General features: G+C 39.3%; 1 protein-coding gene and 2 long non-coding RNA genes across 3 annotated transcripts; 2 read left to right on the top strand and 1 right to left on the bottom strand.

Annotated features, from left to right (window-relative positions):
• The first annotated feature begins 2400 nt into the window (after positions 1–2400).
• Positions 2401–4062, top strand: LOC141350866 (uncharacterized protein F54H12.2-like). Its single transcript, XM_073856706.1, has 3 exons — positions 2401–2485; positions 2955–3149; positions 3269–4062. The coding sequence occupies exons 1-3, from the start codon at positions 2401–2403 to the stop codon at positions 4060–4062; spliced, it is 1074 nt and encodes a 357-aa protein (XP_073712807.1).
• Positions 4063–23402: 19340 nt separating this feature from the next.
• On the top strand, positions 23403–24211 carry LOC141350936 (uncharacterized). The gene is made up of 2 exons (XR_012359026.1): positions 23403–23510; positions 23905–24211. It is a non-coding gene; the product is annotated as an uncharacterized lncRNA (long non-coding RNA).
• On the bottom strand, positions 23574–24538 carry LOC129430469 (uncharacterized). Its single transcript, XR_012359025.1, has 3 exons — positions 24364–24538; positions 24104–24215; positions 23574–23960 (listed from the first exon to the last, which is right to left on the bottom strand). It is a non-coding gene; the product is annotated as an uncharacterized lncRNA (long non-coding RNA).
• Between the last annotated feature and the right edge of the window lie 399 nt (positions 24539–24937).

Here is a 24937-nt window from a genome sequence, read left to right as displayed (position 1 = left end):
GCGCTGATTTCAAAAGATGAGAAACACGATATTAGCAAAATTGTCGAAACTCTGGTAGACTACATGCTCGACCGAAACATGATGTCTTGCGTACATTTTCTCGACTGGCTGGATATAATATAAAGTCATATCAATGTTACCATCTATCCTACATGTAATCATTCGATTTGTAATCATCGTCATCATGTAACCCCTTTTATATACTTATGTAACCGTTTTGTAATCATCATGTAACCCCTTTTATATACTTATGTAACCATTTTTGTATTCATCATGTAACCCCTTTTATATACTTATGTAAACATTTATTTTAGTGACTATCATATGTAACCATTTAAATAAAGTCTGAAGCATAAAACCTTTGTCACCCATTCTTTTGCGGATGGGGAAAAAGCTAACATGGCAGAGCTCATGAAGAAAGCATATTACACACCGTCTAACCCCGGTTCGTTAGGAGGTAAAAAGCGTTTTAAAGATGCTGTTTTAAAGGACACGGGCATTCGACTTAACGATCAACAGGTTTCAGAGTGGTTGTCAGGCGAGGACGCCTACACATTACATAGAACCGCACCTATAAAATACAAACGGAATAGAGTCGTTGTTTATGGTGTGGATACACAGTTCCAGGCGGATCTCGTCGACATGTCAGCTCATTCCACGGAGAATGATAATATAAAATTTTTACTGACTTGTATAGACGTGTTTAGTAAATACGCATGGACGCGTGTGTTAAAGAATAAGAGCGGGCTGGAGGTTACTAAAGCCTTCGAATCTATACTCAAAGAGGGGCGAGTTCCACAGAAATTGCAGACGGACCAGGGTAAGGAATTTTTTAACAAGCATTTTAAAGATTTGATGAAAAAGCACGGCATTTACCATTTCGCTACCGCCACGGATTTGAAAGCGAGCATCGTAGAGAGATTTAACAGGACATTGAAAAGCAGGATGTGGCGGCTTTTAACAGCCACTAATTCGCGTCGATACGTAGATGTTTTACAAGACATCACATCACGCAAGGATACAACACGGGTTATTACAGGAGTATTAAAATGCGACCGGTCGACGTCAATAAGGAAAACGAACCCCTGGTGTTTCAAAACCTGTACGCCGGAATGAAGAACGAGACACGGTCGTTTAAATTTAAAGTAGGCGATGTCGTGAGAATTTCTAAAGTCAGAGGCACTTTCGCCAAAGGTTATGAGCAGAACTACACAGAAGAATTTTTCACCGTGGCGGCTTGTGTGCCGAGACAGCCTCTGGTCTACAGATTTTCCGATTATGATGGAGAAATCATCGACGGTGTTTTTTACGAAGAAGAGCTACAAAAAATTATTGTGAGCAAAGACAAGTCGTTTAAGGTAGAAAAGATTTTAGGGGAGAAAAAACAAGGCCGAAATACGCTCGTTTTAGTTAAATGGTTAGGTTGGCCCGCTAAATTTAATAGCTACGTAGACAAAAAAGCCCTGGTGGACTTGCAACCGTCTTAAAAACGCGTAGATCATGAAACGCAAAGTCATTTGAACCAAAAGCTACCATGGACGACGACGGCTTCTACGTCACACTAACGTGCAACGCTTCTTTGTCAGTTTACCCCGACATTCGAATATCTAGCTACAGAACAAAACTAGCGACGCCTATCGACTTGAAAGGACGATGGACGGTAGGATTGTGCGAGATTGAATATCCTAGAAGCTGGTACAACTTTAACCGGGAAGATGGAGCTTTCTTGCTAAACATGTACCCCGGTCGTAAGATAGATGCAACCCAAAACCCCGACAGACCTAAGGTCGACCAACTATCGAGATGGCTTGTTACAAAGGATTTAAATATCCATCCCGGGTACTACGGTAATGTTCAGACAGTGGTTAAAGCGATCAACGCCGCGTTAACTACGTCAGGGTTACTGGCTCTCGATCATATAACAAACAAAGTTTATCTGTTGGCCAAGCCTAACGTTTCATTGACCTTCTAAGGAAAGCTAGCCCATATTTTAGGTTTGATACCGGATGTTCCTTTAGGACGAGAAAACTACCATGAAAAAGCTGATTTTGAAAGAGATGTCCTGACGTATGCTCCTCATCAAACTGATATCCACGCCGGCTTTTACACAATTTACGTTTACACCGACATTATCGAATACCAGACCGTGGGAGACTCACAAGTACCCCTTTTGAGATGCGTACATATTACGGGTAAAGACAAAGATTCCGTCAGTATCAGGTACGACAAACCTCACTACGTGTCGATCAACAAGGCGCTCATCACAGACATCACAGTCGAATTAAAGGACGACCAAAATCGCGAAATACCATTTTCTCACGGAAAAGTTGTCGTAAAATTGCACTTTAAACCGGCTAAACAATCTGCGCTTTGAAAATGAGCTATTACAATTATCGCGCGATGAACGCGGACGATTACGTCGCCTATTACCGGGACCAGGCCGGTTCTGGACTGCCAGGATACGCGGGAGGCGCCGTCATGTATGGTGCTGGTCTAGGTGGTCTTTTCAGAGGATTGTTCAGAATCGCGTGCCGCTGCTAAAAAAAGGATTCAGCATAGCGAAGCCTCACCTAAAAACGGCTGCTAAACACATAGTTTCGGACGTCGTCTCAAACGCTCTATCGAGCTTTCATACCGATAAACCTCAAGACGGGTCCGGCCTGATGGTTATGGCACGCAAGCGATTGTATAAACCCCCGGGAGCGAGGAGGCGTGGTCATTCGATAAAGAAAACAAATAGCGGTCAGAAGAAACGCTCAGTAGCGCAAAGAAAGCGCAAGAAGCCTGCTAAACGAAACGCGACGGTGAAGAGATCCCTAAAGACCATATTCTAACATGGCGTTACTGCACAACATGTCTGGAGAATGTATCAAGTCGGAGCTGGATATTTACAGTTCCGCCGACGCAGACGTCTCTTGAGAAAAATGATTATTTAGAAGTTCCACCTTTATCAGCTATATCAGACTCTGCGCCTCTCGAGTTTTTTATCGCCGGCACGGGCGAAGATTATCTGGATCTAAATAACACGATGCTCTTTCTCCGGCTTAAAATCACGAGACCTAACGGTGCCGACATCGCGGACCCCGCACCTGTCGGGCTAATAAATTACGCTGGGTCGACCCTGTTTTCACAGCTGGATATAAGCCTCGGTGATCGATTGATCTCTCAGAGCTCAAGCACGTATCCTTACAGATGCATCATAGAGTGTCTCATGAACTACAGTAAAGATGCTCTGGAATCTCTTTTCACGCCCGGTCTGTTTTACAAGACAACACCGCGGGTCACATGGATGTCCGTGACCCCGTAGGACGAAACAGAGGTCTGCTGAAGAGATCGTCTTTCACGCATGGCAGCCAAGCGGTAGAGCTGCTAGTGCCTATTCACGCCGACATTTTCTTTCAGGAAAAATTACTGATAAACGGCGTCGATGTTAAAATACGCCTGATCAGGGGGAAGGATGAATTCTGTCTGATGAGGAGCGATGACGTGGCCTACAAAGTAAAAATCTTGTCGGCCTCCCTATTTGTCAAGAAAGTAAGCGTGTCGCCAGCCGTCAGACTGGGTCACGCCCAGGCGCTGCTCAGCACGACCGCCAAGTACCCTGTCGACAGAGTTTGTCTTAAAACCATCTCTCTACCTGCAGGATCGCGCGTTTCGAATCAAGAAAATCTGTTTTTAGGAACGCTGCCGAAATCAATCATCCTGGGGATGGTTGATAACGACGCTTTTTCCGGATCTTATGATAAAAACCCATTCACTTTCAATCATTACGATTTGGAGTTCCTGGCCATCTATGCCGATGGTAAACAAATACCGTCAAAACCGCTGCAGTCGGATTTCGAATCGGGATCAGCTGTGCGTGAATATTACCAACTGGTAATGTCCACGGGGAGACATCTGAAAAACCACGCTCTCGCGATCGATAGAGACGAATTTCAGGCCGGATACTCGCTGTTTGCGTTTAATCTCACCCCGGATGAAGAGTGCAGTCAACATCTATCGCTGGTCAAGTCCGGGAACATCAGGCTGGAAGCGCCTAGTAGTGGGGTACTGGATTTTTAAAATCCACTACCCCACACCATCACGATGATTATCTATGCAGTGTTTGATTCGATCATACAGATTTCAAACCGCAGACAGGTCATGGTTGATTATTATTAAGCGAAATGAATACTTTACAGCTCACGGCTATCATGGACAAAATTTCATGTAACACTCATTTCCTCGGAGTGCTCCCGTGCGATCAACTTCCCGAAAGGCCGTTAAGGGTCTTACCCTCGATGGCTATAATCAACACTTACCCTTCGGAGTTGCCGGGCGAACACTGGCTGGCTGTTTATTTCGATCGAGAGGGATCATCGTATATTTTCGACAGCTTCGGAAATCCTCCCGAGGATGAACGTTTTCCATACACCATCAAAAACTTTTTAGCGCTCAACAGCGCCAATATATTATATTCGGGCAGACAAGTTCAAGATCTCATGACGGATGTTTGTGGACAGCACTGTGTGTTTTTTCTTTACCATTTAATCAGAGGTCGCGACTATAGCGACGTGATGAAGCTTTATAGCGATGATTATATTAAAAATGATAGAATGGTATCGCTTTTTGTGAAACGATTACGTAGGAATGAAAAATATGATAAGGACAAAATTAATATGTGTGTCCAGACTTGTAATTCTTTTGCATGCTTATTCAATTAATGAGATTATTGTGTATTTAAATAAAGACTCAAAGACATTCTATGTTTACTGTTTTTATTATAAAATCTGCAGTTGTACGATAGAAGGCGATTTAAACATTGCTTCTGAATCATCGGATCGCGGCGTAGACGTGTGTAAACGCTTCATAGCTTTTTAAGAATGAGTTATCGGGGCGGTGGACCGCGAAGGCGTTCCTCTTAAGGAATGAATCGCACGTCTAACATGTTGACTCGGAACTGTAGAAAACGGTATGTTTAATTCGGCGCTCATCTCTGACCTTCTGGGGGTTAGTAATGCTTTTTATCAAATCGAGCATGTGCGACCCCAGAATAGGACGCCCCTTAAACACAAACTCCCCCGACCTGTTCCACGCAGACAGATCTTTAGCTTTGGTCATTTTTTCTAATATGTACCGACTGTTTTTCACGCTTCTAGAGGGTACGTTCTTCACCACTTCGTCAGCAACAGCGTCCATCTCAGCCTCGTCTTTGTCGTCTTTGCGATCGGCGATGGTACCGGTGGTTTGCGGTAAGGACAGTGTTAAAGCGGCACTCTCTTGATCCCCTTGTTTAACGACCGCTAAATACCTCGTCAGGATGTTGGAGTAAAGTTTTACCTTCTCGTATTGATCCAAATCAGACCTTAGTAAAATGTTTCTTATGGAAGTGTCCAGATCATTTTCGACAACTTGCTGAATGTTCTCTCGAACGTTTTCAGATTTCAGCTTGTCCAGTTGGTGGCGCGGAACTAAATACATTTTCTCTGCATACTCCATAATCACCCCGTTTTAGAAGCTATTAAGCTGGAAATAAAGGGGACCGCCACGCTGAGGAGTGGCAAAAGAAATCCACCCTTCTGGTTCAAAACACGCTTCTTGGCAGACAGGCTGATTTTTTTATCGGCTACAAATTTAATCTCTGCTCTTCTCTTTTTCAGCTTGCGATAGTCTTTGGGTCTGATCGGAATCGTGCCGTATAAGATGTTAAGAGCTACTTCGCACAGCGTTAAAATGAGCTCGTCGGATGCCGATTGTAAAATAAGTAACCTCTGTTTAGGCGTAGCCTTATGTAACAGCTTCAACAACGGCAAATGTTTTCGAAGTCTCGCAGACATGACGATCGATTACGGTCTTCTTTTTTTCGGGAGATAAACCACTTGGCTGTCGGAAAGCAATCCGGTTCTGAGACGATATTGCTCAGGAGTTTTCGCTTTATAGTCTATCAATAAATATCCGAAGGGTTGGCTGGTAGCGTTGTGATAACACTCCATAAAATATTTTGCATTACCGGGATACATTTGACGACCCAGCACAGCTACCTGATTGGCATCGCGGGTTTTTTTAAACAAAATCAAATAATTGGTGTTCAAGCTGATGGTTCTACTGGATTTCCCTTGAGCAAATAAATTCTGTACGATATAAATAGCGCTGAGATTTCGATGGTGGACATACTGAGTAAAAACCTTTTGGACCTCCTTGTTTGCGCTAGCCTCGTCCATACAGTCGTCTAGCACGAGTAACGAATTCTGATCATTCGGGAACAAATTATCATCATTCAGACTCTGTGGTATTCCTTCAACAAATTTAATGTTGTACAATTTAAGCAGTTCATCATACAGAGGTTGCCAGCAATCGTACAAAAACACAATGCGGTCAATCTTTTTAGAAATCACATTTGTTGCATTTTCCAACAACAGTTTAACGAAAAAAGACTTTCCTGAATTCGAGGGTCCACTGACGATGCATGAGAAAGGGTGTTGGAGTCTGAAATCAAAATTAGAAGCCTCCTGCATGCCCCTGTGTTCAGAACCCATAAGGTACGCTGCTGCAGTTGCCCAAGAGTCTTCTTTTGTTATAAACAGCTCTAAACCTTTTGACGACTGATTTGTTGTGCAGCGTGAGATGCTTTTTATCTCTCACAATGTTTTCGGTGTGCGCCAGGAGGCAGCGCGAGTAATCGCGCGATTTAGAATAGTTGTCAACCAGATCAATCAGAGTGTCTAATCGGATCGTTTGAGAATTTTTGGCATTTAAGGTTATTCCTTTAGCCTTCATGGTTACCTTTCCTTTAGAGGTACGATAACCGTAAGACTTTGGTCCGCTAGAACAGAACTCTGTTATGAAATCACCGTCGTCCAATTCGTTCGTCAGCTCCCCCAGATAATCCCCCAGTGGAGGATCCCAGTCGCCATCCCTAGAAATGAATATAACGCTGTCTGTGTCGGAGTATAACAAACGATCGCCGAGTTTATCCATGAGTTCGTACAACTCCAGTCACGCGTGAGCGGTCGTAAATGCCCCTACGAACACGTTAATGTCGTTTGTTTTGCACAAATCGCCTTCGGGTTTTTGAAACTGAACGAGAGCTACGTCGTCCGAGACGAACGTGAAATATTTCAGCGCGGTGATTTAAAAACAATTCTGGTGAAATCTTCAGGTTTTTTCACAAGTAGCGTTTTGGGAAGGTTCTCGCGCATAGAAAAGCGTCCCCAAAGAGAGTTCAGTAGTAGTTTATTGATGGATCTCTGAGCGGGGTTGTAACTGATCTTTTCAGGGTCGAGACGTATCCCCTCTTTTTTGTAATAATCTCTAATGTACTTTGCTTTGTCCGCGTCCGTGACTACGTTTGATGGGTAACCGGACGCTTGTTGTTTCAATTGCAAAAACGTTTTCACGTAATCACAAAACAGCGTATCAGAACGTTGGGGAAAATGCCAAACTTCGTCAATCCTAGCGATCACGTACCCCTTCTCGACGGCCTTCAAAAGCTCAATACTGACCCAGCTACCCGAGAGCGCCCTTTCTTCATCAGTGTGACTGCAGCACGACGTCTGATTTTCAGCATGCAAGTACGACACAGTGGAAAAAATAATTTTCCATTGCATCTATACGGCAGTACGGGGTGCAGTAATTTACGGGGAGGGTACACTACGGCCTTGATAAGTCCGTAATAGTTTTCGATCGGCTCGAAATCGTTGAAAATGATTTCGGGGTGACCGATGGGGTAGGTTTTCGTAGACTTACAGAAGGGATACAAGCTGGTGAAATCGACATAGCTTATTCTTTCTCCTTCCGCCGTTTTGTGATAGAGTTTGTAGGCGTTCGTTCGACCGCCAAAGAGAGCGTCCCTGGGCTTCAGTCTCTCCGGAGCAGTGTAGGTACTCATAAATTCTTTTACCGAGGGATCGTCTCGTTTCATTTTGGTCCATTCGCACTCCCACATCACCTCGATTTTTAACCCGTACGCATTCTGCAGAATATCAACCTTTTCGTCAAACTGTCTCCTGAGAACGCCGTAGGGCACGCCCGACATGGGATGCGTGTAATGCGGTGGATAGCGGCACGAATGTCCGTGAAACGTACAGTCGGCAAATTCAAGCCCGTATCTCGTACCTTGGATTTCCGCGAACCCGTCCAGGTAATATTTACCGATAGACACTTCGCCGTGGTTCAGGGCATGGTGAATGTCCAAGTTTCGAGTCTTTTTAACATACTCGAGCCAATCGATCGAAGCATTCGAGTACGTCTTACTCTTTTGAACGTACGCGTTGTTGTGCGTAAGAGCCAGCGTCTTACTGTCGAGATAATGCGTTTTAAACACACCCATACAACAACTAGCCAGCGTTGTAAAGTTGAAGGGGTCGAGCTCGGTGCATGCGATGAACGCGTCGCGGTATTTCATGCAAGCTTTGCGTAATAAGACCACGTCGTTCACGCCGTACTCTTTCAGCTCTTTCTTAAAGTCAAAGAATTTCCCCTTAACGGTGGCGTACCACTCGTCAAACTTTGCCTGGTTTTTGTCAGTCATGTTATCATAGCCGTAAAACTTTTTATCAGTGTAGGGGCCTACATAGCGCTCGTTTTCCACCCTGTTGAAATGATGGGGGAAGTACCCCTTTTCCGTCGTAGTCAAGTTTAGCGCGGCAGGCATCTTAGACAAGGCCATGGGAATGAACGAGTAGCTGTCGATATATCGTTGAGCATACAAATCGTCGTACATGTAGATTAATTTGCACCCTTGCATGATGATGTCCAACGTGAGCCCCGCTTTGCAGAAATATTCCAAAATGAGAAAAGAATCGAATTTGGACGCGTAGTGGGCAATGAAAGTGTAGCCTTTGTATCGGCGTTGCCTGAAATTGTTGATTAGGTACGATACGCAGTAGGGTCCCTCCGCTACAAATTTCTCGCCTTGAAAAGTGATTGCGCATACAAAGTATCGCTAGTATCCTTGGGATTTATAGGCCGAATAAAGCACTGATGCAGTCCCTCGGTCCCGAGATCTTCGCCGCAATGGACGCATTGGAAGGGCTTGCATTTGTGATTATCTCTAGCGCCTGAAACATCGTAGCGTCTGTTGCACAATTTACAGTATTTTATCATATCACACGGCACACGGTCTCTGCCCCGGGGAATCTTCTTGTGCGCTTTGTAACAGTAATCGGATTTGCAAAATCGCAAACAATTGGAGCAATGTACGTTTTTTTTAGGATGTTTGTAGCAAACGGGGTCGAAACACACATTGCAGATGCGACTACAGTGGTGAAGTTTAACATCGTTGTACCCTTTATAGCAGAACCCGCATACGTAGCCGGAGCCGATGAATGCCTTTAGATTGAGAATCGTGTAAAAGTGTTCGTCGTGTAAATAGAGGTGCAACGTTTTTGGATGTGGTTCGCTCTGATTTGCGAATTTTTCTACAGATCCGTCGCTCGTTCTGTAAAAAACGACTATTTTGACGTCAAACTCTCTTTCAAACTTCGCTATGTTGCAAAGGCCGATCTTGTCTTGAATCGAGAACCCCGCGTCATTCTGAATGACCGCAGCGCATCTTTCCAGTTCGCTCTCAGGTAGTGCGGGATCGAGAAAATGTGCGAGACAGATAGAGAAGCACAAATTATTAGAGATATTCGTAGGACAAAACAAACTCGTCTTTTTTCTTTTGATCACCTGGTCAAGAGCCAAATCCGTAAGTTTGCGTCGAACGCCCCCTGTCTGTTCATCGCCACGGTAGCGCCTATCTCGACCATATCGTCACACAATAGCCGCTCGTCGTAATTATTTCCCTGGGATAAAATTACCGATACGTCAGATTTGAGACTCGGTCCTCTTAGTGTGAAATTTATCACGCTATTGTCGCCTCCGATCTGTCTGGCCAATGTTACCATTTCGTTCATGGTGTCATGCAGGCGTATGTGATACGATGCTAAATCTGTGGCTCTAATCTCTCTCAGATTCATGGATCTTTGCAATTCCACGCTATTAAAACGAGGTCTCGGATAAACATGAAAGTCGTTTACGGTTCCGCCATCTCGTATCAACGTTTCGATGTCGACTCTGCTCAGTGGCGGTGTATCGGAAGGGGGCGTGTGTATGGGTTCGATAGCGTCTGTAGGGGGAGCCGAGGTAGTAGATGGACCTGTGGTGCTTGGTAACGCACCGCCATCTTGCTGTGTGCATGCGTAAAGTGTATTTATCAGTTCTTGTAGTTGAGGGTCCGAATCAAAATGGGTGAATTGCTGCGACGACTCAGAATTCGGATAAGCATTTAACAATTGTTGTTGCGAGCTACCGACCTCTTCAGACACTGCACCCTGTGACTGATCTGAAAGAGAATGACAGCTATGCGCAACGTCTGAACAATTATCGTTATTCATTGTACATTAATTTTCAGATATTACAAAAAGTGGATAACAGTAAAATCTTAAACATGAGGTAGATAAATGGTAGATAATTGCTAAAACCATAAACACACGAGGTAGATAAATGCTAGATGAAAACAAAATAAATGATAAAACATGCGGTAGATAAATGGTAGATAATTGCTAAAGCCATAAACACATGAGGTAGATAAATGCTAGATGAAAACAAAATAAATGGTAATATCTTAAACACGAGGTAGATAAATGTAAAATAGCATAGGATATAGAGTAAAAAAAAAAAAAAAAGCTATGTCTTATAAAAATTGCACTATGGATAAAATATCGGGAAAACCATAGCATACACGGCTTCGAACATTAGACGTCTTTCTCTCATCTGCTCGAATGTTAAGTCGTGCAAACGACCGATTGAATTATCTGCGTTCTGAATTTGTTGTCGTAAATCATGAGCTATTTCCTCTATAGCTAAACGCTGTCTATCTAGACCCAAGTGAATAGCACCGTCATGAGCATCCAGTTGAACGTAAACCTGACGCACACGATCGTCTAGCGCGTTTAGTCTGTGGCCGAAAGTGTCTAATCTGCTATGAAGCTCACGGTCACGATTGGCAAAATGGTTTATAAACTGTTCAATTTAAGTCAGTATTCTGTTGCCAAATTCATGAACCAGTTGAGGATTTTCAATCTGATCTGATAAGTTTTCATCGACGGGAGGTTGAATAATGTTCGGCGTCTGTTGACCGCTCGATGGTAATCCGTCGTCATCAACCCAGGAGGCCTGACCCTAGCGTTATCTTCATCAATGGATGGTTGGATAGTGTTCAGGGTCTGTTGACCACTTGACGGTAATCTGTTGTCGCCGGACCAGGAAGCTTGATCCCAAGCGTTTATCTGCGACCCGGACCAGTCCGCCTCATCATCGGCACATGCGCTATGATCACTAGCCCAAGATGCCCGATCCCAACCGTTATGCTGCGAGGTGCTACAGCCAGGCTCGCAATCGCTACACCCGAGACAGTTTTCTGCGTGAGTAAACATAACAGAAATAAGTAAGCTGCGACTACCGTTTATATTCAACGAGTGAAAAGATGGCTCACCGTATAGCGGTAGGACCTCTGCTGCATCACCGTTGAACCCCTGCTCCCACAAGGGATCTGAAAGATCTATCACTTCGTCCCCCTCGTGTTCGGCTGTCAAATCTATGACCACCTGTTCAACACTCGGCTCGCGGGGAAATTCACCTGTAGTCGAATCGGCAAAACCTGAAACATAGATTTATTACCATTAAAAAATAAAAAATAAAAATAAATTAAAATAATAAATATATAAAATAAAAATAAGCAAAGATAAATAAAGAAAAGCATTTACCGTCGCCAGTGGCGTAGTTGTTGTGTAGAGGTTTAGTCACTATTTCAAATAAATAATTTAGAATAACACTATTAAAAATAGCATTCTCTGAATTTTTAAAGAGATTTTTTCAAGCAGAATTGACTATCACAAATAATTAAATTTTATTTTCTGCAAAAAGATATTAAGACAATTAGATACTTACACAGATCTTGAAAGTCAATAAGGGAACCATCACATGTGCCTAAGAAACAGACCATTTTCATTGAAACATTAAAAAATTAAATATATAATTCGTTGGGGGAGATTACAGAGAGATATATTATCATTGCGACGTCTTACGGTTTCACATTGGTTTCTGTAATATCTCACGGCGCATAGAGATGCTGAGACATATGCAGAGCGGACGACCTGCAGCTTAACACCGTGCTCAACTAGAACAGGCTGACAGGACCAACGCTGCTCTAGGCACAATATGCAGTCCCATGTCGCCCTCTACCGGACAACTTTGGCCACACCACCCCATTTTGACTGTGAGAATATTCAGTCCAAAATGGCGGCCCGCTCTACTGAAACACTATTCACCTTATTTTTCACGACAACAAGGGCGGCGCCATTTCGCTCATTTTGTCAACGTTCTTCCGGCCGCATAGACGATGAGCAGCTGAGGCAGTGACTGAAGGCGACGCGTTAAGCTTAAAAAGCTCACTCGAGCGCCTTTATGTTTCTTTCTTACCAATTTTAAGCAAACTGAGGAACACCCTTATCCCAAGTAATGGGTCGACTACGATGTTCCGGTAACTTTAAACCACGCCGGGTGTAGAAAAGGTGGCCAGTTTCAGGTAAGCTATCTTAGCTAACGTTGTGCTCGTTCGCCTAAAGTTAGATTTGTGAAGTCCATTCTACAAATACACTTAAGATCAGTAACGTTAGTTTATAAAATGCAACTATTTGAATGGTTTTAATTGTCCACCTATATTTTTATATTTACGATAGTACAACGAGATATCCCTTGTGAAAAAAAAGTGTGCTTAAGTGTACTTTTATAAAGTGTACTTATTACATAAATAATACACTTTAAGTATATACACTTAAGTGTGAATTAAATGCCATCTTTTCGGCGCACTGAATGCACATTAAGTGTAATTAATTTCACATATATCATATATTAAGTTGAAATAAAATGTAATAAGTTGCCATTAAGAGTGATTTTTTGGAACAACTTAATTGGTACTTTATTACAACTTTATATCTACTTTCATAATTGCTTCTAGTGTTTTTACAATATACTTAAAGCGCACTACACAATATAATAACATGCAATTAATATGATTTAAAATGCACTTTAATGTCTCTTTACAATACTCTTAAGTGTGAATTAAATGCAATCTTTTCAGCGCACTGAATGCACATTAAGTGTAATTAATTTCACATATATCATATATTAAGTTGAAATAAAATGTAATAAGTTGCCATTAAGAGTGATTTTTTGGAACAACTTAATTGGTACTTTATTACAACTTTATATCTACTTTCATAATTGCTTCTAGTGTTATTACAATATACTTAAAGTGCACTACACAATATAATAACATGCAATTAATATGATTTAAAATGCACTTTAATGTCTCTTTACAATACTCTTAAGTGTGAATTAAATGCAATCTTTTCAGCGCACTGAATGCACATTAAATACAATTAATTTCAAATACATGATATATTAAGTTGAAATAAAATGTAATAAGTTGCCATTAAGAGTGATTTTTTTGGAACAACTTAATTGGTACTTTATTACAACTTTATATCTACTTTCATAATTGCTTCTAGTGTTATTACAATATACTTAAAGTGCACTACACAATATAATAACATGCAATTAATATGATTTAAAATGCACTTTAATGTCTCTTTACAATACTCTTAAGTGTGAATTAAATGCAATCTTTTCAGCGCACTGAATGCACATTAAATGCAATTAATTTCAAATACATGATATATTAAGTTGAAATAAAATGTAGTAAGTTGCCATTAAGAGTGATTTTTTGGAACAACTTAATTGGTACTTTATTACAACTTTATATCTACTTTCATAATTGCTTCTAGTGTTTTAAAAATATACTTAAAGTACACTGTTCAATCTACTGTCAATCAATTAATGTGAAATTAAAAGAAGTTAATGTATATTAACAGTACATTTAATTACTCATTAAATTTAATGTTTCAAATACAAGTTTGCCAAATAAATTCAAATATACAAAATTAAATTCAATCGGTTGAACTGTGATTTCAGTGCAGTGAAGTGATTTCAATGCATCTCTCTACAGTATGTACTTTAACTACTTCTATTGCATGTGAAATATGGTTATGTACTTCTCAAAATACTGAAAAACAAATCAAAACAAAAAGTTAATTAAATATGTATTCATTTCAGTTTAATGCATTGCAAACAAACAAAAACCACAATGCTTACACTGACAATAAAACAGTTTGGTAGTCAGATTTTTTGTTTTGCAAAAGTACATTTAATAAACTAGAAAATGCACTTCCAGAGGAACCGCAAAAGTGTGCTTGCTCTGGTGCGGTCACTAACGTGATTTGTGAAATGTAAAATTTTAGAATGTTTTTTATCTTGTGCATCCTCGCATTGGAGTCCCAAGTTCATGTACAAAGTTTGGTTTCAATACGTGAAAGCATTCCTGACACACACACACACACACACACACACACACACACACACACACACACACACACACACACACACACACAGAAATGTATACAGGCTTGTAACCAGGGGTGTTTCCAGCATTTAAGGACATCCGGGGCTTAGCACAGACCATTTTATGTAAATACAGGGATCACAAGCCTAGAGAACCCGCTCTAGCTAGCCTAGAACCAACTATAACGGCTGTGCTGCACATGTTCAGGGTTCGACATTAAGGCTTGTCCGCTTGTCCGGGACAAGTGGATTTTTTGTAGGACAAGTGTAAGAAAAAATTAGTTGTCCGACTCCTCTATGAAAAATCCCTTGCTCTGCCACTGATTAGCAAAACACAAAAAATACATTATATTATAAAACTTTACCCGGACAAGTGACTTTTGTGCATGGACAAGTGAAACACAAATTTACTTGTCCAAAGGACAAGTTCCTCAAAAAGTTAATGTCAAGCCCTCAGTGTTTTCTTATTAATTTTTTTTTAGAATTGTAATTTAAATAATTTTAATTTTTGAGTGAACAATCCCTTTAAAGTGCCCTATTTTCACACACTAGTTTTGTACACAATATACCAAAAATCCTTTAGTACTTAAGATAATCTTAAAAACATGAGACTTAAAGGTGCAGTGCGTATATTTTAGCGGCATCTAGTGGTGAGGTTCCAAATTGCAACCAACAGCTCAGTTTACAGCTCACCCCTCGCTTTTGAAATGCATAGAGAAGCTACGGTAGCCACCACAGGACAAACATGTCATGATTGGAGACAACTTAATAAAAAAGTTTGTCCATTAAGAGCTTCTGTAGAAACATGGGAGCACAAAATGGCGACTTCCATGTAAGGGGACCCTCGGTGTATGTAGATAAAAACGTCTCATTCTAAAGTAATAAAAACATAACGGTTAATTATGAAAGGTGTTTATACACCACTGATAATATAGTTTTGTATATTATTTTGCATTTCTGTCAAGAGATCCTTCCAGAAATTACACACTGCACGTTTAATGTAGGCCAGAGTTCACGTCACCAAAAGCAGCAGATATAAGCTGCATTTTATTGATCATAAGCTCATTTTTAAAATAAGCGATAGGAGAGAGCGACAGCAGCACTGATAGCCTAATATCATTGCATTTCTTTACTATTTATGAATATGATTGTGTGTTGAGCGTCTACGACAGGGCTATTCAATTAGTTTGTCATGAGGGCCAGAGATATATCAGTGATGATGACTACATATACATTTAAACATACTCATGTTGTATTTTGAAACTGCATAACAACAAAATCAGTGCATTGTACAATATACTTTTTCTACAAACATGTATTTTCAAACTGCATACAACAAAACTTGTGCATTGTAATATGACCAAGTAGGCTTTATCTACATCCAGACATGTTCGTATTTTGTATTTTAAAACTGCATAACAACATAAGTGCATTGTAAGATACCCGAGTAAGCTTTATTCTACATTTAAAGGGGTAAATAAGAGCCATATCACACTTATTGAGAATTTAACTTATTTACTCACTTAAGTACACATAACCAAAAGTTTATACTATGGAATATAACATTGTTTTATGCAGTTTTTTGTCAATGCTAATTATTTCACGACCTCTATTTAAACTACAACCGCCATTTTAATAACTGGCAAACATTAGGCTAGCTTCTAATAAGAGAAATTATACTTTTAGATTTCGTCAGGGCAGTAAAATCAGGTGTATGTTTGTCAGCGCGATACGCATGCAGTGGTGCAGGTGCTGGGCTGTGAGCGATGGGCGATTAACTTACTATCTGTCTGATTATTTAGGCTTCAACGTGGCAAACTCAGCCTAGATTCATGAAGATTTTAACAGAGGTGGAAAGAGTAGCCAAAAACTTTACTTAAGTTAAAGTAAAAGTAACTAAATAAATAATCACTCAAGTAGAAGTAAAAAGTATGCAATGAAAATAATACTCAAGTAGCGAGTTACTAGTTACTCATGAAAAAATAAATCTAGATATATGCACACACACGCACACACACACACACACACACACGCACACACACAGTGCCCTCCATAAGTATCAGAACAATAAAGACAAGATTTTTCTGTTTGATGTGGAGACCAGAAATTGGTAAGATAAATATCAGTATACCAGAAGTTTAGAATGTCACATTTTATTAACCTTTGTTTATGTTTCAACACATACATGCTTTAACAACAAAGAACAACAGCATTAAATGCTGACTTATGTGTATTGTACACAAATGCACATAAGTGAATCAAACTGATCCTACATATTTTATGCTTTTCATGTGTAAACAATCAGGACACAGCTCAGTGCCCATTAAAAAAAATAATGCGACAGATTCTGTACTTTTGTCTCATGTTCATCTTTTAATGTTTAGACATTTCTTGACTCCACAGCAAACAGAAGAATACTTATGAAGGGCATTTCTACAGTATGTGTAAAACTGCAACATACACCAACAGTATACAGAAAAATGTAGCTTGTAGCTGAAATATCAGACAAGTAAACTGACAACAGTTTTGTTTTGTATATGTATAAAGTTGGAATCTCCTAAGATGGTCTGAGGACATTGACAGTTTACACTTAGACAAAACTCATGTTTTCTTACGTTGTCATGTCACGTGTGTTTTGTGAGAATCACTTACATCATACAGTACATTAAACAGCGAATCAGACGTCAATCATCGATGGATTTTCTTCAATCTGTGCTACAGTGTTTCTGGAGGTTGCACGCGTTTAACTGTGTCTGACGACGAACAGGTCGGCGGTCGCGCGTATGTAATGGCGGGTACATGTGTGAAGTTTTGCTTTTAGTTAAAAGATTGGTAAATACATTTCCACGTCACCCAACACTGGTTATATTCTGCGTGTTTCTACATAGGTTACGAGTAAAACAGCTTCGGACGATTCCGTGTTTGAAGCGATCTGAACAATTCATTCAAACTGATTCGCGAACCACTTTAAAACATTTGGCCCATTCGCTTTGTAAAGAGTCGACTCAAAAGACTCATTTATTTGCAACACTTTGTAATGAAAACGACTCAAATGAGTCATTAATCCGCGAATGCGCCAGAAACACAAGATAGCAATTTAAAAATAAAATACAAATTTCGTAATTAATTAAAATACCGATGCCAAACGATCACTGCTACCCGAGGACGCGAAACTGACGTCTTTACAAACTAATACGTTTACAATGTATTACATTGATGAAAAAGGGAATTAAACTTGTCGTGCCATATATCACTGAAATAAAAGAAAGGGATTAAAATATGTCTGAATCATATAATTCCTACCTGTATGTGAAAATGCACGTTCTCCAGAGAGCTCGCGTTGATTCAAGCATTCAGAATATAAAATCCATTTGCAGTTTTGCGTCCGAAACCGCATACTGTATAGTGAATAAGATGAAGTTTACGATTCTAAAAATATGTATCCAGGAATCTGTCCATATACGATACGAAGCTTGAGTGGCAGCCGAGGTTACTGAGTTCTCCACGGGCTCGCAGCAGAGTCTGAGGCTGTCGCCTCTTCCCCGGGCTTCTCTGCTTTCTCTTCCTCAGCTCTTCGCTGTATTGTGGCTCTTAAAGGAACACCCAATTCTCTCAAAAGCTCTTCTATATTCCATTTTGCCATTTTAACATTAAAACTACATCCCGCCATTGTTATTCAAACTTTTCCACGGAGCAATAGCCTGTTAGCTTAGCTTCTAAAGATGGCTGCCGCTATCTTTACATTCTGTCTAAAAAAAACGTTTGAACGTAAAGGCTGCCCTCTACTGGTAAAGGCTAATGACATTTTTTAATTTTACACAGGTTTTAATTGGACATTTTAAAGTGAAAATAACATAATATAGACATGTTTCTGCAATGTTTTTTTTATCTTGGGCATCTTCACATTGGAGTAAAGAGTTCATATAAACATTTTGGTTAATAAATGTTACAGACATATTGAGATTTGAACTACTTCCTGTTTTGGCGGCGTTGACGCACATTTAGTTTGGGCTGTGGCGCGCAAACGCTTCCGAAAATCATAAATCCTTCTGGTAACTTTTGTGAGGCTCGGTCCAAGGATCGCGTACGTGGAATTTCATGAGGTTTGGACAAAATTTGTGACCTGTGAAACTTTTTTAAGGTTTTGTGTTCTCTCCAATATGGCGGCCGAACGACATGGATCTGTGACTTCATCCTCTCAAGCAACTTGCACCGGTACTGCCCGAACATTTTAAAGTTTGAACGGTGTCTCTGCGTCAAACGGTCTGGTCGCTAGAGCTGGCCAAAAAAATCTACCCGGGAAAAATAATAATAACTAGAAAATGCACTTCCAGAGGAACCGCAAAAGTGTGCTTGCTCTGGTGCGGTCACTAACTTGATTTGTGAAATGTAACATTTTAAAATGTTTTTTATCTTGTGCATTATCACATTGGAGTCCCAAGTTCATGTTCAAAGTTTGGTTTCAATTAGAGATGCTCCGATCGCCGATCAGTGCCGATCACAGAATGGAAGTGGAATGGGAATCTTTTATCTATAATCTAGCAGAGTTTGCACTATTTGTAGAAATGAAACTAACTATAAATTAGGTATATTATTGTTTTAATAGAGAATCAAATAAATAAGCACAACAAATATTTCTTCTTCCAAAGAGAAATGTGCCTTTAAAAAGGTTTATGTCTGTTAAAAGTAATTAAAATAAAACACTTGACAGTCTTTTCTTTACTGTATGAATTAAATATACACGCATTCGTATGAAGTACAACAGTTCTTCACTAATGAATGAACAGAGAGTAATTTTATTGAGAGATGAATTAGGATACTGTAGCTTTAAGACGTGAGAGAGGTCACTCCGTTCACATGCACTGATGACTTCTGTGTATGCGTGCGGCGGGTGTCCGCAAACAAGAGCAGCTGTGAGGAAAATGGAAGTTTAAACCTTCAAAACTTTAAAACGAATGCAAATAAACTTTCAGCATGAGGATGCAATTGTCCACGATCGATATGTGCTGTATACGCTGTTTGATAGGGATGTGAAGACGCATCGCGCTGAGGACCGGAGCGCGTCCTCATAGAAAATACGCATATCTCTGTAAAGGCAGAGAGAGAAATCCAGATCTGCACGTCACACATGAGCAACGGGTTACAAAATGCTTGCACTGTGTAAAATGGTCTCTTATTGCAGCCGCATCAGGAACACCATGACAAAAGTAAACAAAAAGATCGGCTCATGAGATCGGCAATTTTAGCGAGTGCCGATCGCGTCATTTAATGACGTTATTGGACGATTACGATCGGTGGCCGATCGATCGGAGCATCCCTAGTTTCAATACATGAAAGCATCAATATCAGAGAAAGCTCTTATATACACTGACATGTAACATGTTTACTTAAAACATAAGCATTTGACTCTGACATAACATTAGTTCGTGTCCATTGAAACCCGTCATTACTCCCGCTTATGATTAAATGACAGGAGAGGGACTCGTCCACAGACTATACCCTCAGTAATCTGAAGAGAAGCGGTCAAAAATGGACAAACAGAGACGGATTTAAATACCAGGTGTAAACGTGATGTGTCTCTCTCGTCCACTTGTGATCCGATCGATGAAAACGCATCTTAATACCAAGTGTAACAGCCCCTGGGATATTCTTCCTCGCGTTGATGAAAAAGGAGTGTCTAAGCTACGTTTATGGTTGCTTGTTGTATGTGATTTTAAGCGGACATATGAAAGGTGCAGTGTGTAAATTTTAGCGGCATCTAATGGTGAGGTTCCAAATTGCAACCAAAAGCTCAGTTCACAGCTCACCCCTTGCTTTTGAAATGCATAGAGAAGCTACAGTAGCAACCACCAGACAAACATGTCATGATTGGAGACAACGTAATAAAAAGTTTGTCCATTAAGAGCTTCTGTAGAAACATGATGGCACAAAATGGCGACTTCTGTGTAAGGGGACCCTCTGTGTATGTTGATAAAAAACGTCTCATTCTAAAGTAATAAAAACATAACGGTTAATTATGAAAGGTGTTTATACACCCCTGATAATATAGTTTTGTATATTATTTAGCATTTCTGTCAAGAGATCCTTCTAAAAATTACACACTGCACCTTTAATGTAGGCCAGAGTTCACGTCACCAAAAGCAGCAGATATAAGCTGCATTTTATTGATCATAAGCTCATTTTTAAAATAAGCGATAGGAGAGAGCGACAGCAGCACTGATAGCCTAATATCATTGCATTTCTTTACTATTTATGAATATGATTGTGTGTTGAGCGTCTACGACAGGGCTATTCAATTAGTTTGTCATGAGGGCCAGAGATATATCAGTGATGATGACTACATATACATTTAAACATACTTATGTTGTATTTTGAAACTGCATAACAACAAAATCAGTGCATTGTACAATATACTTTTTCTACAAACATGTATTTTCAAACTGCATACAACAAAACTTGTGCATTGTAATATGACCAAGTAGGCTTTATCTACATCCAGACATGTTCGTATTTTGTATTTTAAAACTGCATAACAACATAAGTGCATTGTAAGATACCCGAGTAAGCTTTATTCTACATTTAAAGGGGTAAATAAGAGCCATATCACACTCATTGAGAATTTAACTTATTTACTCACTTAAGTACACATAACCAAAAGTTTATAATATGGAATATAACATTGTTTTATGCAGTTTTTTGTCAATGCTAATTATTTCACGACCTCTATTTAAACTACAACCGCCATCTTAATGACTGGCAAACATTAGGCTGGCTTCTAATAAGAGAAATTATACTTTTAGAGGGCAGTAAAATCAGGTGTATGTTTGTCAGCGCGATACGCATGCAGTGGTGCAGGTGCTGGGCTGTGAGCGATAGGCGATTAACTTACACGTTTAAATTGCATTCTTGTGTGAGAACGATGACTCGCATAATATTTGAGCCTTTGTCTGCTTTGAACTTCGGAGAAACGCCAGGATCTTTTATCTAGTTCACAAAAATCGTTTCCTTTATTAAGACATCTAATGTCATTGTGATCATTGAGCCGACATATCAGACAACAACTGTCGGAAGAGGAGTTGTTGTAAGCTGGAAATACAATAAATAAAGTTAAAACAGCCATAGAGTCCGTGTTCTCCTAACTCGCCACTGTCAGTCTTCGCATCTTGACGCGGGCAGACCAAAGCGCGAATACACGTGAAGGGGTGACTCGCGCTCTGCATCTCATGCAACATATGCACGCGCATCAAGATTGCGACCCTGTCCTCTTGCTTTCCATGTGAAATCAATGCTTCGCTGAGTGATTGACAGCATAATGATTGACAGCATAATGCAATCGATCGTGTTCCCGTTAGTTAAGCAAACGATTTAGATATATAACTTTCTTATCTGAAGATTATGTAAATATACGCAGTCTTCTAGCTGTGGCAAGCTGTGTTTTAATGTGTCATAAATTTCTCAAAGTCATGACTGTTTAAATACACTTGGCATAACATGCATGATTTAAGGTAAAGTGACACTTTTTCGCGTCAATTCACAATCATTTAAACCATGCAGCTGTTATAGAGCCGATGCCAAACGATCACTGCTACGCGAGGACGCGAAATTGACGTCTTTACAAACTAATACGTTTACAATGTATTACATTGATGAAAAACGGAATTAAACTTGTCATGTTATATATTACTGAAATAGAAGAAAGGGTTTTACGTCTGAATCCCTGAAACATTCCTACCTGTACTGCACGTTCTCCAGAGAGCTCGCGTTGATTCACGCCTTCAGAATATAACATCCATTTGCAGTTTTGTACACAAACGTATATGAGAAATATTAATATTCCATCGGATTTAGTATCAAATAATCCTCAGTATATATAGTTTTCAATAGGCACACACTTAGTTTCGGTCTAGTCACGTGTGAAGGCAAGGCAATTAAACACGCTTGGGCTGCCCTCTAGTGGTAAAAGCTAATTACATTTTTATTTTTATATAGGATTTTATTGGACATTTTAAAGTGAAAATAACATAATATAGACATGTTACTGCAATGTTTTTTTTATCTTGGCCATCTTCACATTGGAGTTCCGAGTTCATATAAAAAAAAATTATAAAGATATGTTACAGACAATCTGAGATATGAACTACTTCCTGTTTGGGGACTACGCCATAGGTATATTTTGACCTTTTTTGGGCAAATGCTTCCGAAAATCAAAAATCCTTCCAGTAACTTTTGTGAGGCTTGGTCCAAGGATCGTGTACGTGGAATTTCTTGAAGTTTGGACAAAATTTGTGACCTGTGAAACTTTTTAAAGGTTTTGTGTTCTATCCAATATGGTGGCCGAACGACATGGATCTGTGACTTCATCTTCTCAAGCAACTTACACCGGTACTGCCCGAACATTTTAAAGTTTGAACGGTGTCTCTGTGTCAAACGGTCTGGTCGCTAGAGCTGGCCAAAAAAATCTACCCGGGAAAAATAATAATAATAAAACTTAAGAAGAACAATAAGTGTGCTTTTGCAAGCACACTTAATAAAACTTAAGAAGAACAATAAGTGTGCTTTTGCAAGCACACTTAATAATAATAAAACTTAAGAAGAACAATAAGTGTGCTTTTGCAAGCACACTTAATAAAACTTAAGAAGAACAATAAGTGTGCTTTTGCAAGCACACTTAATAAAACTTAAGAAGAACAATAAGTGTGCTTTTGCAAGCACACTTAATTAATTATGAGTTGTATATGTCCAAAAAAAAAAAAATCATTTTAATATTGTTAAATTGGAATCAAACAACTATCAATATTGAATAATTACATCCCTTAGAAAAAAATAAACTCAAAGTTATTTTTTAACATTTTAACAGACAACTAAAAAAGAACTGCATGAACTTTAAATTAACAAGTCTTTGGTAGGTCACATCAGTCTAATGATCATTTATTAAATGCGTTTAGAAATATTGCCATGAAAGTGTCCTTTCTTTATGTAGCGGGTATTAACTCACTTACTTATGGACCAGGAATAATAAGATCAGAAGGGTGCACGGTACGAAGGAGGAGGTAGCAGTGATAGTGAGCAACGAGCAGAGACAGAAGGTAAGTTGATTAATAAATTATTTTACTTTGAGTATTGAGAAACCTTTCATTTTCTTTCCTTATTCACAAAAAAATAGTAAACAACAATGAAAATACAATGAACTAAATATATGGGTGCACCCTCTAAATTACTTCTCATTTACAGAAATCACAGTCACAATCAATGTACAAAGATGGTACAAATTATATATGTAACACACTGAAATCCGTATTCAAGTTCAAAGTTCTTATTAATTGGAGTATTGATCAGTCTTAAATTATCAGAATTGTGCTTCTGAAATGTTTCAGTTCAATGAAGTAAACAAACAAAATAAGGAAACAACAGTTTCTGAAATGTATCCTCTTACTTGTCTGAAGAAAAATATTTAAAATAGAAATTTGTCCTTTCCTCTAGATTCGTGATCCAATCAGGTCGAAATGGGAGGCTCGCCATCAATTAGGAAAATCCAGCTCAAGGAATGTTCATAGTACGAAAGGAAAAAACATTCAATAATGTGTATCAATAATGATGAACAATTGTACACAATACAGGAAACAAATAAAATACATACATAAGTGCCATCATCATAATAAATGACAATTTAGACAAATACCTGTCCATTCACGTGTTTCTCTCTCTTTTTGTCTTTCACAGGCACGTGCAACCAAAATGGCGTCAGCGAACAGCAGTGAACACAACGCACCATGTGGTTTTACATAATCACACTGCAATGAACAATCCAACCCATATAACATCACAATATAACACCATTTTGTCTCGTATGGATTAAACAAATAAAATGATATGACATTTAAAAGTGTTGACATTCGTTTTTATGGCTAATTATAACATTGGTAATTATAACAAACTCACCAGGTCAAAATGAAAGCTCAAAAAGTGCTCAATCCACACAATCACGCTGTATCATTGAATATATGCAAGTTAAATTCTGATTTCTTCAGTTTATATGAACTTAGGAGTCATATTTAATCAAATTAAACCCTCTCGCGTGAGATCTAGTGTCTCTGTCGCTCTGCATCTCTCCTCTGAACTGAGACGCGATCCGAAAGCAAAAAAGGGGCGGAGCTTATAATTAAACACTACGATTGGTTTACTCATTTCAGATTAATAATTCAGATTGAATTATTCACATGTATTTCCTCATTTATAAAATAACTGTAGATGTATGAATAGTCTCTATTATATTTAAGCACACTTTTAAAATAATAATATTTAATTATTTAACCAGGGTTACATTTAAGTAAAAGTATATTAGACAAAGTGCATTTTTGTACTGTGTACTTAAGTATGTTAAGAAATATTGTGATGAAAGTGTACTTACTATAAGTTAAGCTTAATTAGACAGTATTAAAAAGTGCATTTTTAAAAGTGCACTTAAGTGTGTTTATAAATATTATGATGAAAGTGTACTTACTATAATTTAAAA

This window comes from Misgurnus anguillicaudatus, chromosome 19, assembly GCF_027580225.2.
Source record: "Misgurnus anguillicaudatus chromosome 19, ASM2758022v2, whole genome shotgun sequence".
NCBI lineage: Eukaryota > Metazoa > Chordata > Actinopteri > Cypriniformes > Cobitidae > Misgurnus > Misgurnus anguillicaudatus.
Note: the sequence above shows the minus strand (reverse complement) of the source record. Positions and strands in the feature narration are given on the sequence as shown.

Coding starts and splice junctions, on each gene's coding strand:
- LOC141350866 (XM_073856706.1), top strand. CDS start 2,401: ATGAACGCGGACGATTACGTCGCCTATTACCGGGACCAGGCCGGTTCT. Junction 2,486..2,954: donor GGGAGGCGCCGTCATGTATG/GTGCTGGTCTAG, acceptor CACCTTTATCAG/CTATATCAGACTCTGCGCCT. Junction 3,150..3,268: donor ACAGCTGGATATAAGCCTCG/GTGATCGATTGA, acceptor CTGTTTTACAAG/ACAACACCGCGGGTCACATG.